Consider the following 13,423-nt stretch of genomic DNA (forward strand, 5'->3'; position numbering starts at 1 on the left):
GGATCCTTGACAATTCCAGGACCCTGGGATCATGAGCTGAGCCAAAGGCAGATGCTTAACCTGCTGAGCCACCCAGGTGCCCTGCACATGTTGTCTTAATTCGTGTTTGCCTAGAAGCAAACTGGAGACAAGAATTTCAGTGCAAGTAGTTTGGGAGGTGAAGCTGATCCCAGGACATATCACTTGGGAAATAAGGAAGACAGGTAGGGAAGGGAAGGCAGCCAGGAAAGGGTACTTTATCAAGTAAGCTGGCACTGAGGGGATGTGGAGCTCAATCCCACTGGGGACCTCTGGGGGACAGTGTAAGAGACACACCTCAGAGTCATATTGATCCCAGGGAGCTGGGGTATTGATCCTCCAACCCTCATCGTCATTAAGGGCTGATCTCAGGGAGGTATTAATTCTCTGGCACTTTGGGGCTGCCGCTTATTGTATGGGGAGAGTGGACTCTATCGTCAGAGAAAGACCTCCAGCAAAAATGCAGGGAGTTGGGAGAGGATCAGCATTCAGCGAAGCAGGAAAGGCTCAGGGATACATCGGAACATGGGGAAAATCTATGAGTGTGTGTGCAGTGAATGGCTCGAGTACGGTATGAAGGAGGTGGGCATACCTAAGGTGTGTGCATCTGTGTGAACATGTCCAGTTCCAGGGAAAGGTCTTTGGCCCTCATGGAAGATCCTACTCCTTGGAACAGGTTATAGAATGTGTAAGGCACAGGGCAAAATGAAAATGCAGGGCTCCTTGTTCGAAAAGCAGGAACTTCAAGACAGCAACAGCAAAGCATTAAATCGAGCACAGTGTGGTGCCCTTCTGAGTGTGGGGGTCCTGGATGACTGCCCGGGCCACATGCCCATGAAAGTGGTCATCCTGTGAATTCTGGTCATCCTTGCCTTTGCACAAACTGTTCCTCCTATCTGGCATGCTCATCCCACGGTCAGCTCCTTATGCTTTGGGCCACAAGTGTCACCTCTTCAGGGAGGCCCTCCTGGATTTTTCCACTTGTGCTCAGCCTCTGCTCTAGTCTATTTTCCTCCACGTCCTCCTCACCAGCTAGAAATGTCCTGCATTGATGTTCAGGATCTGTTTCCCTCACTGGACTGTGAGCTCCAGGAGGGCAAGAACCAAGTTTGTTTAGTTCCCTGTGGCTTCTCCAGCACCTAGTACATAGTAGGCACTCAGGAAACATTTATTAAGTAAACATAGGCTCCCATTATGAACCTTCTGGAGCTAATATTATCATCTTGTTGTACAAATAAGGAAACCGAGGTTCAGAGAGAGGAAGTGACTTGCCTGAGGTCACACAGCGAGAGAAGGACCAGCTGGCACTGGAACCCACTCCTGGGCCAGGATTCAACTGAGTCTCATGCTGACTCATTCACTTCTTAGAACAGCATTTGCCCACCTCTTTTTACAAGTAAACACTTATTGAAGTACAACAGAGATATAGGAAGATACAGGAGAGGGCACTGAACTGTATAGCTCAGTAAATTTTCACAATAGAACACACCCTGTAACCACCACCCACCCAGTTCAAGAAACAGGACATGTTTAATGTGTTATGTGACTTTCACCACCATTAGGAAAGAAAAAAAAAAAAAGATCAATTCCGAGAAGCTTCCCTCGTGCTCCCCTACCCTCTTCCAAAGGAAGATAACATCCTGACTTGTTCCACACAGTTTTGCCTCCTTTGCGACTTTATATAAAAGGGACCACATGGTATTGACTCTTTACCGTTTGTGATTCATCCAAGTTCAATCATCCCGCGGTTTGCTCATTTCGTTGCTGCATGGCATTCCACTGTGGAAGAGATCACAATGGATCTATTCCACAGTAGATAGATACTTGGGTTGCCTCCGGTTTGGGGTTATTACAAGGAGCACTAGTGGGCACGTCTATTGGGTGTAACCGCTGGGCCAGAGGAGAGATGTATGGTCAATGTTAGGAGATCATGCCAGTATTCCAACCTAGGTGAATTGATCTACACTCTGCCCAGCAGTGGAGAAGAGCTTCAGGTGCCCTGTATTCTCACCAGCACTTGGTCAGTCGGTACCCATTTTGCAGAGACGGCATCTGAGGCTCAGAGAGAGGCATTGCTGCCCCCTGGTCAATGAGAGATTCCGGGTCCTGCTCTGTCACCTCCTCTGCCTCCCGCATCCTGCCCCCACTGTGCCCTCCCAGCCTGGCTGTGGGGTGGGGTGGGACAGACAGGGTCACGTGGAGTTGCGTTCAGCGGGAGGAAGCCAGGCAGGGTGAAGACGGCTGCCGATTTTGGGGCTGGTCGGGGAAATCAAGGTAAGGGAGGGAGTGCATGTGGCCACTGAGGGGGTTCCCTGGGGGCGGAGCTGAGAGTGGGGAGGGGGGCAAGATGAGGACTGCATGTGGGAACACCCTGGGCAGAACTGTCACCCTCTTGTCCCCCAGGAGAACCCCCGCCATGGACCCGCCATCACCGCACAAGGCCTCCCAAACCCAGCCTGCAGCAGCTTCGTCCCTGCTAACCTCCTACCGCTGGCACACAGGGGGCGATGGGGAGAAAGTAGCTGGAGGGTCCCGCTGGGGCCGACTTGCAGGCTGGGGGAGGGCGCTAAGCCACCAGGAGCCCGGGGTCAGCAGCCAGCCTGCCTCTCGCTCACTGTTCCGTCGCGTCCTCTCTGCGCCCCCCAAGGAGTCACGCACAAGCCGCCTTCGCCTATCCAAGACCCTCTGGGGAAGGCATAAGAGCCTGCCGCTGGAGCCAGGACCAGAACCAGAGGCCCCAGGTACATGGTTCCCCCACCCAGGCTGGGAGGCCGGATGCTGGTTTTGTCTGCCTCCGGAGCATCAGCCCTACAGACACAGGAAGTTGTGGGGAGTGCAAAAGCCCAACAGGAAGTGGCTGGGGCCCAGCTGCCCTCTTCCCTCTTCCCCCTCACACAGGGACTGAGGGGTGGGGGGAGTGGCCAGGGACCTGTGGGCTGAGGGTCCATCCTGGGGAAGGGAGAGGGAAGAGACTGAGGGTGGTACTGTCCAGATGCCAAAAGGCTCTTGGCCCCAGTGGGTCTCTCCTCATATCCAATAGCCCAGGCTCATTCTCTCCTGCCCGGATCCCCCTCAGCCGCCTCCTGCTCTCCTGCCCTCTGGACTCCGTATCTTCAGTTTCTCCACCTCTTTGAACCTCAGCTTCTCCATCACTTAAATGGGGATCATAATTCCTACCTTAAAGCATATATTATGTCATTCACTCATATTCATTCATTCATTCATTCATTCATTCAAACGAGGTCTGTTGGGCATTTATGACAGGCCAGGCCTTGATTTAGGCACTAAGGGCACAGCAGTAAACAAAACAGATGAAATGGCCTGCCCCATGTAGCTCACAGTGTAGTGGGTATGACAGACAGTAAACAAGTAAACCAAAAACGACAGATGGGGCTATTCCATAGAAGGGTCTAGAAGAGTAAGGGATGCCATGAAGATTGGAGTTGAGGAATGTGGCACTAGCCCAGGGCCCAGCATGCCTTAAGTGATCTATTAACAAGTGGAGTATTTAGTCCCCTGATGGGAAAACGATAGGACAGACAGGTGATCTGGGAGGGTTGATTTAGTCCGTCTATTCCAGGAGGCTTATTTCCCACTGTTCATATTCCCATTTTTCAGAGGCATCCCTTCAATCCCCTCCAGGGTATCAGGTATTGCCCACTCCATAGGATCCAGAGAGAGTTCTCCAACAAGCAGGACTGTTCCTCCCCCCCCTGCTCAAACACCTCCCATGGTTCCCCATTACCCCCAGGATAAAATCTCCAATTCTCTAACTGGCACCCAAGGTTCTGTACCAGTCTCATCCTGGATCTTCCCCTTCTAGCCTCTGAGCCCACTGGGCCCTTCCTGCCTTTCCTGGGCCTTGCCATCTCTGATGCTTTGCCCAAGCTGTTCCTACCCTTGTCCCCTCCATCTCTGTCAAAATCCAACATGCTGTTCAAAACCCAGTGCAAACCTACTATCTCTGGAGGCTTTCCCTATCCCACTGCACCACCACCTGTCCCTACCCTTATCTTTTTTCTATTCCTTTCTCAAATTTTGAATGCTTTCCACCTTAGATTAGTTATTTATGTAAAGAACCAAGATGCTGTCTTATTGTTTAACCTCTTGGACTTACCTACCTACGGTCTTATTTAAGAGAAGATGTTTACGTCTGAAGCCCAGGTCAACCACTCACAAGCTGTATGACACTGGGCAAGTCACTCAACCTCTCTGGTTTTCAGTCTCCTCCTTGGCAAAATGGGGGTGATAATAGCCCTTGAATGGCTTTGGAGGATTAAATGAGAGAAGGCATGTGGAGCAGTGAACCCAGTACAGGGCACACGTGTCCACTACCCATGGCCTGCGGGGACAAGGACAAAAGAGGGGTGGAAACTGGTCCAACAACAACCCGACATGGCTGCTGGGTGGGTTGGGGTTGGGGGGAGAGGAGACACCTGGGAGGGAACCCCTGATGAGCCTCTGTGAATGGAGAGGGTACTCTGAGGGAGAGGAAAGGACTCCCAGGTTCCCAGCACCTACTCCTCTACCCAGAGCCTGAGCCAGAGCCAGAGACACCTGCCCCACAGATCCCTGAGGCCCCCACACCTGATGTACCCATCTGGAACATTGGGGCCTTCACCCTGCTCGATGGGAAGCTGGTGCTGCTTGGGGGTGAGGAGGAGGTGAGAAGGGGCACAGGGGTGAAGGGAGGGAAGAAGAGGGTGGGAAGAAGACAGAAGGGGGGGAGGGGAGGATAATGGAAAGTGTCTGCCTCTCCTTCTATCTGCCTGCGTGCCTCCCCTTTATGACTACCCACTTTTACGGACAACAGGGTCCTCGCCGGCCCAGGGCAGGGAGTGCTAGCTCTGAGGGCAGCATCCAGGTAGCCATGGGGGCCCTCAGGGATTCAGGTAAGTTTCAGAGGTGAGGAGGGCTGGGGCATTTGGGAGCATGTCAAGTGGGGCAGAATTCAAGATGATCCCATCCCCCAACCTTCCACCGCTGACTACCTACAGATCGGATCCCTGGAAAGACTGAACCAGAGGCTGCTGGCCCCAACCAGGTCCACAACGTTCGGGTGAGGCATTCACTGGGAGGTGGTGGGGAGAGCAAAGACTCTCAGACCCTCAGAGATGAAAGGGGGCTCTTACTGGGTGATCTTGGACAGGTCACTTTTTTGGCCTCAGTGTCCCTATCAGTCAAATGGAACTAATGAGAGAAACCCGCCCCAACCAGGGCTGTTTATGAGAAGTCAATAGAGAATGCAGAAAAGCATAGGATTGGTGCTTTAGAAAAAGGAGCTGCTGGTTGCCTTTATTATTACTGCTAATACAGCCTGAGCTCGTGGCCCCCCCAAACCAGCAAACCACCCAGGACATCCTGGGGGGAAAGAAGTTGAGGAGGAAGAATAAGATTCTGTCCAGCTGATATCCCCCTTCCCACAGGGATTGCTCAAGCGGCTGAAAGAGAAGAAAAAGGCCAGGTCAGAGATTGGAGCCAGTGCCTCCCAGTATGGGTAAGAGTCTCTGAGGGGCAGAAGGGGCTGGGATTCAACATTGCCCCCTCCACCTCCACCTGCCTATCATTCCCACCTTCACCAAATACCTCCTATAGCCCCCTCTGTCTCCTGCCCCATGTTGAGCAATGCTGGAGCCACCCCTCGCCTGAAGGGTGGGGGCAGAGTCTAACACACTAACTCTAAATCAGGAACTAAGTCAACCCCCTGGGCTGGGAGTGTCAGGGAAGGGACCACTCAGCTGAGATCTGAAGGATGGATGGAAGTTCGCCAGGCTGAGGGACAGGAAAAGCATTCCAGGCTAGGAAACAGGGTGTACAAAGGCCAAGAGGCCAGATGAAGTGACAAAAAGAAGGCCAGGACCACTGGAGTTCAGAGAAAGGAGTTAAGTGGAGGGAAATGTGGTCAGAAGGTGACAAGGACTGTACTGTATAAGGTAACACAGGCCACCATGAGGAATTGAGTTTTTATCCTAAAAGCGATGGGTTCAAGTCCAATTTAGGTTCAAGTTCATCCTGGCCTCCCTCCACCCTTCAAGCTATGGGGGGTGGGTTGGTGGGGAGGAGGGAAGAATGACCACTTGTTCAACCGTCCCCTCCCAAGAACCCCCAGTGCTCTGGGATCTCGGGAATCGTTGGCCACCCTCTCTGAGCTGGACCTGGGTGCCGAGCGGGATGTGAGGGTCTGGCCACTGCACTCCAGCCTCCTGGAGGAGCCCCACTGCTTCCAGGTAAATGCAGACAACTCTCCACCTCACCCCGACCCTTTGGTTCTACCCTTGGCCTAACCGCACCCTTGGGTCCCCATCTCCAACAGGTAACGTGGACGGGCGGGAGCCGCTGCTTCTCTTGTCGCTCCGCCGCTGAGAGAGACCGCTGGATCGAGGACCTTCGTCGCCACTTCCAGCCCAGCCAGGTCAGTACAGCAAGTAAGTTGGACGTGGAGGTCCCGCCCACAGCCCGGGTCCCGCCCTCTCCCCAACCCAAACCCCCGCCCGCGCCCTAACCCTGCCCCTTTGACACACCTGCCCGCTAACATCTTTGCAACACTCTGAGACCCTCCTCAGCTTCCGTCTATTAACAGCCGCTGATAAAACAACCTGGTCCCTTCTATTCAATCCTGGACCTCTTTGCACCCAAAGCCCCGCCTACCAGGCAAACGCCAAGTCCCCATCCCGCAGCTACCCCAACATATCCTGGAGCCCGGAACTCTCCGCGAGAGCCCAGAAAAGCTAGTGGGCTTTCGCAGAACCACCTTGAGAGCGCCGTGGCCCCTGTCTTCCCCCAACGGCCCAGCGATCTCCCTGGGGACACGGTGCCCCACGTCGAGCACCGACGCGTCCCCCAACCCACTCCGGTCCGCAGGACAACTTGGAGCGGGAAGAGACGTGGTTGAGCGTGTGGGTGCACGAGGCAAAGGGACTGCCCCGAGCGGCGGCGGGGACAGCAGGCGTGCGCGCCGAGCTCTGGCTGGACGGCGCTCTACTGGCGCGCACAGCGCCGCGGGCTGGCCCGGGCCCGCTCTTCTGGGCCGAACGCTTCCACTTCGAGGCGCTGCCGCCGGCGCGTCGCCTGTCGTTGCGGCTGCGCGGAGCTGGCCCGGGGGGAGCGGCGCTAGGCCGCGTGGCACTGGCACTAGAAGAGTTGGGCGTCCCCCGCGCTCCCGCAGCTGGTCTGGAGAGCTGGTTCCCGCTACTCGGGGCTCCCGCAGGAGCCGCGCTGCGGGCGCGGATCCGGGCGCGGCGCCTGCGCGTGCTGCCGTCCGAGCGCTACAAGGAGCTGGCGGAGTTCCTCACCTTCCACTACGCGCGCCTCTGCGGGGCGCTGGAGTCCGCGCTGTCTGCCCAGGCCAAGGAGGAGCTGGCGGCTGCCATGGTGCGAGTGCTGCAGGCCACCGGCCGGGCGCAGGTGCGGCGCTGCGACGGGGCGGACCCGAGTGACCAGAGGCTGACTGATCGCTCGCTCCGGGGAGCAGGGTGTGGGGGGACCGGTGGCTCAGGACCCCGGCGGCACAGACGAGGGGCGTGGCACGATGAGGGGAGGGGCCTGAACTGAGCTTCTGGGCTGAAAGATTTAAATTCCTGCTGTGTAGGCTGGAGGTTCCGACCTCGTGAGCCCTAGCAGTGAGGACCCGGCCCCAGCACCAGCTAGGAGGGGGCAGGGCCTGTGTCCCAGGTGTGAGTGATTGCCCAAGAGCTCGTATTCCCCCTGGCTCAGTCAGCTTCCCGCTCAATGTGAACCGCACTGTCCTCAGGCACTGGTGACAGACCTGGGCACCGCAGAGCTGGCACGCAGTGGAGGCCGTGAGGCCCTGCTCTTCCGGGAAAACACATTGGCCACCAAGGCCATCGATGAGTACATGAAGCTGGTGGCACAGGATTACCTCCAAGAGACTCTGGGTGAGCCAGACGGTGGATGTCAGAAGCCATCTGGGAGGGCTAGGAAACCCCAAGGGGGAGATCTGGGAGTTCCTAGGTAACCTGGATGCTGGTAGTGGGTGGCACCTTTGGGGGTGCTGGAACCCTGGAGGCAACTGGGGGCTCCCCCAGAGATGTTAGGTGTCTCCGGAGGAAGCTGGAGACAAAGTTGGAGGCTGAGTGTGGTGGATTCTGGTGGTCACAGCCCTGGCCTCTTGTCTGTCTGTGCTGACAGGGCAGGTCGTGCAGCGTCTCTGTGCCTCCAGTGAAGACTGTGAGGTGGACCCCAGCAAGTGCCCAGCCCCAGAGCTGCCACAGCACCAGACCAGACTGCGACACAATTGTGAGGAAGTCTTCCAAAACATCATCCACTCCTACAAGTGAGAATCAGGACCCCAGCACCTGAGCCTAGCCCTACTTCTCAGCCACTGTGCTAATAACCCTGACCCCCAGGGTTTCCAAATAAAAACAGGATGTCGGGTGAAATGGGATGCATGCAACATTTGGGACATACTTATACTAAAAAATTATTCATTTTTATCTGAAATTCCAGTTTAACTGTCCTGAAGTTTTGTTTGCTGAATCTGGTAACCCAATCCCCATGTCATGTCAATTTGGGGTTATTGACTCCAAGTAACCTGGGACCCAATTCCTTGTCCTCTAGCTACAGGAGACCCCATACCTTAATTCCATGCTACTTGACCCCAGTTAACATAGGACCTCAATCATGACCTCTGATTCCAGGTGATGCTAAAACCCCCGATCCCATGACCCTTGATCTTAAATGACCCTGTACCCCAAATTCCATGCAACTGATCACAAGAAACCTGGGATTCCAATTCCTTAAACTCTGACCCCAGGTTAACCTCTATGTTCAGTCCCACGTCACTTGGGACATCAATACCATAATTTCTGAATCTAGATGACTCTGTAACCTCAAGCCTATCCTACTTCATTTTATGTAGTCTGGCACCCCAATCTCATGTTCCTTTATAGCTACCTCCCAAGAATATGGACTGTATCCCCATGTGAACTTGTATCCCCACCTCCCAGATTACTGACTCCAGCGGTCACCACAATAACCACACCATAAATCCTGACCCCAAACATTATTATCCCCAATGTCTCCAATCCTGGAACCCACAGTTCAGGTGATTCCTGACTTCTGACCTTAGGACCTTGATATGAATATGACCTTTATGTCCATACCCTCCCCCTTTGACCATGGCCTCTTCTGCCCCAGCTGGTTTCCGGCAGAGCTGGGCACCGTGTTCTCAGGCTGGCGAGAAGCATGCAAGGCACGTGGCTCTGAGGCACTGGGCCCCCGACTGGTGTGTGCCTCTCTCTTCTTGCGGCTCCTGTGTCCTGCCATCCTGGCACCCAGCCTCTTTGGTCTGGCACCAGAGCACCCTGCACCTGGCCCAGCCCGTGCTCTCACACTGATCGCCAAGGTCATCCAGAACCTCGCCAACAGTGCCCCGTAGGTGCCAGGAGGCTGCGGGGGGGCATGCCAGGGCAGTGGGGTGGCAGATGCCTGGTCTGACCCATCCGATCCGACCTTTGCCCAGGTTTGGTGAGAAGGAGGCCTACATGGGCTTCATGAATAGCTTTCTGGAGGATCATGGACCAGCCATGCAACGTTTCCTGGACCAAGTGGCCATGGTGGATGTGGATGCAGCACCCAGTGGCTACCAGGGCAGCAGTGACTTAGCCCTCCAGCTGGCAGTCCTGCACGCCCAGCTCTGTACCATCTTTGCTGAACTTGACCAGGTATGGCCAGAGCCCAGGGTATGGGGTAGTAAGGCAAGAGGGCAGGGAGCCTATGGTGCTAGAGAGCTTGCTTACTATCCTCCCTACATGCCCATCAGGCAACCCGTGACAGCCTGGAACCGCTGCCTACCATCCTGAGAGCCATTGAGGAGGGCCGGCCTGTACCTGTGACTGTGCCGATGAGACTCCCACCACCCCCAGCCCAAGTTCACTCCAGGTAGCCTGTCTGCCTCAGGTCTGGCCCAGTTCTGATGGGTTAGAGCAGGGGCAGGACCAAAGGCAAGTAAAGGGTCAGACCCGGGCCAGAGGAGAAGACAAGATCATGTCAGGGGTCAGGAACAGCAGTCACCTTGGGATTCACTGTCAGAAACTGTTGCATAAAGGTAAGAGTCTGGAGGTGGGGTCACCCAAGGGATCAGAGAGAGAGAGGGGTTCACAGTATGGTTAGAAGGCAGGTACTGGATCAGATTGGAGTCCAAGATTGGGATCGGCCATTGCAGAGGTCAGGGAGAGGTCACTTTTGGGGTCACACGGAGAAAGTGACATTGTGGTCAGTGATGAGGGTCAGGTTTCAGTGAGAGGTTGTGGATGGGGTCAAATCAAGGGTTAGATCGGGGTCAGATATTAAGATGCACCATCAAGGGTCAGGGACAGGTTCATATGATAAGCAGAGGTCAGGCCCAGGGCCAAGTGGGTCAAGGATTATAGGTAAAGTCATATGGTCAGAGATCAGGGACCATGGTCTGTGAGGAGGCGGAGACAGGATCAGCTTAAGGTCAGAGGTCAGGGACAAAAGAGGGGCCAGACAGGGAAGGAAGAGGGTATCCCTGTGAGCAGAGATCAAACCCAGGGTCAGATTGGAATTAGAGGTTACGGAGATGGTCATGTCAAGGGTCATAGAGAGGACTGTATTGTCAGAAGTCCAGGACACGGTCAGAGATCAAAATGTGATTCCATCAGTGACAAGGTCACATAGAAGTAAAAGATGAGAGGTGGAATAATTTCTGGTCAGAGGTAGGTTTGGGGGTCAGCTCAGGGGCCAGTCAAGGATCTGAGCTCTCCCATTCCACCCCCAGCTTCTCTGCAGGGGAGAAGCCAGGCTTCCTGGCTCCCCGGGATCTCCCCAAGCACACCCCTCTCATCTCCAAGAGCCAGTCTCTACGCAGCGTTCACGGCGCAGGGAGTTGGGCGCGACCGCAGCCAGACGAAGAGCGGCCCTCGCGCCTGCCGCGGCCCGTGCAGCGCACGCAGAGCGTCCCGGCTGGTCGCCCCGCTCGTCGCCGCCCCTCTGCAGGGCCCAGACCACGACCCAAAAGCTCGCTACGCACGGGGCCCTCTCCCCGAGGCCGGCCCTGGACGGGGGCCTCAGCATCGTTGCCTCGGAAGCCGTCCGTGCCGTGGCAGCGCCAGCTGGACCAGCCGCGGGACAGAGACCAGACGCTGGGCACGCACCGACCCGTGGGCAAGGTGAGGTCCCGCTCAGGTCTGCACACGGAGGGGAATGACGGGACTGGAGAGACAGAAAGCCAGGCAGGTCTGGGTTCAAATGCAGACCTCGCTGCGCTGTGTGACCCCGGGCCTAGTGCAACCCTCTCGGAGCCTCAGTTTGCTCCTCTGTAAAACCGGAGCGAGGTTTCCTAACCGGGCAGGGCAGTGAGGAGGCAGAGCGCAGGGGACAAGGAGGTCAGGGTTTTTCGGGTAGAAGATGGGGCGGGACGACGGGTCAGGTTACAGCTGCTCCCTCTCCACAGTTGGCAGAGCTGCAGTGTGAGGTGGCCGCCCTGCGCGAGGAACAGAAGGCTCTGTCCGGCCTCGTGGAGTCGCTGGGCACCCACCTCCGCGCCTTGACGGAGAAGCAGGAGCAGCTTCAGGGCCAGCTGCAAGACCTGGACTCCAGGCTCCGCGAAGGGTGAGCCCCGCCCCCTCCATTAGCTCTGCCCCGGGTGAGCCCGCTGTAATCACATCTACCTTGGCCCCACTTTCATTCAGGCCCTGCCTCTCAATCACACCCAAATCACTCCTGGCAGGCCACGCCCCCTTCCAGCACCGCCCCAACACACCTGTTTCGCCCCTCCCCTTAATCAGCTCCGCCCACCTCAGGTCGCTAGCGAGTCCTACCTTCCAGGCCCCACTCCTCAATCAGGCCCTCCCAAACAGGTTGTTCCCGGGCCTCTCAGTCTGGGCACACCCTCATCCCTATCACCACCTCACTCAGGACCGCCCAAGCCCCGCCCTCAAGAGTTGGTTGGTCCTTTCATCCCAGCCATTCAAGGCTCTGATTCAGCCCGGGCTTCAAGTTTATATAGGCCCCGCCCCCTAGCGTGGACAAACCCCGCCTCCACTCCAAGCCCCGCCCCCCAGTTCCTGGCTGTCCAACCAGGAGCTGGAGGGGAGTTTCTCAGCCTCTGACCCTCCCCGCTTGCCCCCGATCCCCACAGGACCCCGCAGTCGGATCCAGGGCGTGGTGCTCCAAGCAGTGAGGATCACAGGCTTAAAAGTCTGGTGAGACCCCTGCCCTAGCCCTGGGGAAGATCTGGGCGGTGAGGGAACCAGGGTTAGGGTGCAACCCTCTCCTGGCTCTGAACCCACTGCCACTGCCTCTCCAGGAGCGCCGCCTGGCAGAGATGGAGAGTACTCAGGCCCAGCTGAGGAATGTGGTCCAGAGCCTGCAGCTTCCCAGAACGTCAGGATCCCGGAGCCAGCCCCTACCCCTCAAACCACCCTGCATCAACGGAGATACCACTTGAGCTGCCCACCCTGTCCCACGTGATCCGGGAGCAGATAGCCGTCTTAAAGGCCTGTGCGACCCCTGCCTCAGCCCTACGTGGCCTCCAGTGGGGAGTGGAACCCTACTGCCAGCTAGTCTGGCACTGGGAGGTTACCCAGTAAAATTTTGATTTCAGTAAAATGGATGGATTTTTTTTTTGTTGCCAATCAGAAAGCATCCCCCTCCCACCATTTAAGTCTCCCAATTTCTCTCCTAATTGGAGGTCTCATGGAAGAGACAATATAAGGAGATTCTCACCAGCTGTGTGACCTTAGACCTTTACCCTCTTAGATCCTCAATTTCCTCATCTGTAAAATGGATCTAAAGTTTCTTACACAGTAGAAGACCCACTGTTTAAGGTGTTCAGTAAAAGGTATTTGTCATTGTTAGGGGCAGCACCTGCTTCTGATTGAAGCCCAGGCCCCAGGTGAGAGCACCTTCCTAGGCCCCCAAATCCCACACCAGTTCCCTCATGACAGGGAGAGCATGGGTCTGGGAGACAGATGAAGGAAGGGGCAAATAGGTGTGGAGACGGTTGAGCTCTGTAAGTGTTGGCTGGGTAAATGAGTGGGCATTTGAATCATGTGAACTGATGGGTTAGGGGTAGGTTGAATGGGACAATAGGCAGATAAATAGATTAGCATTTGGTGGAAACTTGCCCTGGTAGGTGAGTAAGTAGGCGGTTAGCTGAGATAGTTATGTCTGCCTAGAAAAGCCTGGTTCACAGTAGGAAATAAATATTTGAGTTAATTAAGTAAGTGGTTACATACATTGTATGAATATTTGTTGGGGTTTCCTGAGACTCTTCAGCTAGGCAGTGGGGAAACAATAATGAGCTAGGCAGACAGGACTCCTGTCCTCATGGAGCTTACACTCTAATAGAGACAAGTAAATGCGCAATCGAAGGATGGATGTCTGCATGGCTGGGTGGAAGGATGTGTGTAGGGATGGGTGG

At 55.7% G+C, this 13,423-nt stretch overlaps 1 protein-coding gene across 1 annotated transcript; it reads left to right on the forward strand.

The window, feature by feature from the left end:
- Window positions 1–4: 4 nt before the first annotated feature.
- On the forward strand, window positions 5–13,312 carry RASAL3 (RAS protein activator like 3). The gene is made up of 18 exons (XM_087867199.1): window positions 5–2,292; window positions 2,422–2,759; window positions 4,552–4,682; window positions 4,832–4,910; window positions 5,016–5,077; window positions 5,445–5,515; window positions 6,119–6,245; window positions 6,332–6,430; window positions 6,880–7,422; window positions 7,769–7,913; window positions 8,167–8,311; window positions 9,175–9,411; window positions 9,500–9,701; window positions 9,800–9,918; window positions 10,778–11,168; window positions 11,453–11,610; window positions 12,140–12,203; window positions 12,308–13,312. Exons 1-18 carry the CDS (start codon window positions 2,108–2,110, stop codon window positions 12,446–12,448), a joined length of 3,237 nt encoding a protein of 1,078 aa, XP_087723325.1. The 5' UTR covers window positions 5–2,107; the 3' UTR covers window positions 12,449–13,312.
- Window positions 13,313–13,423: the final 111 nt, after the last annotated feature.

The sequence above is a fragment of the Ursus americanus genome, chromosome 14 (genome assembly GCF_024610735.1).
Source record: "Ursus americanus isolate L20-20 chromosome 14, mUrsAme1.1.p, whole genome shotgun sequence".
NCBI classification, from domain to species: domain Eukaryota; kingdom Metazoa; phylum Chordata; class Mammalia; order Carnivora; family Ursidae; genus Ursus; species Ursus americanus.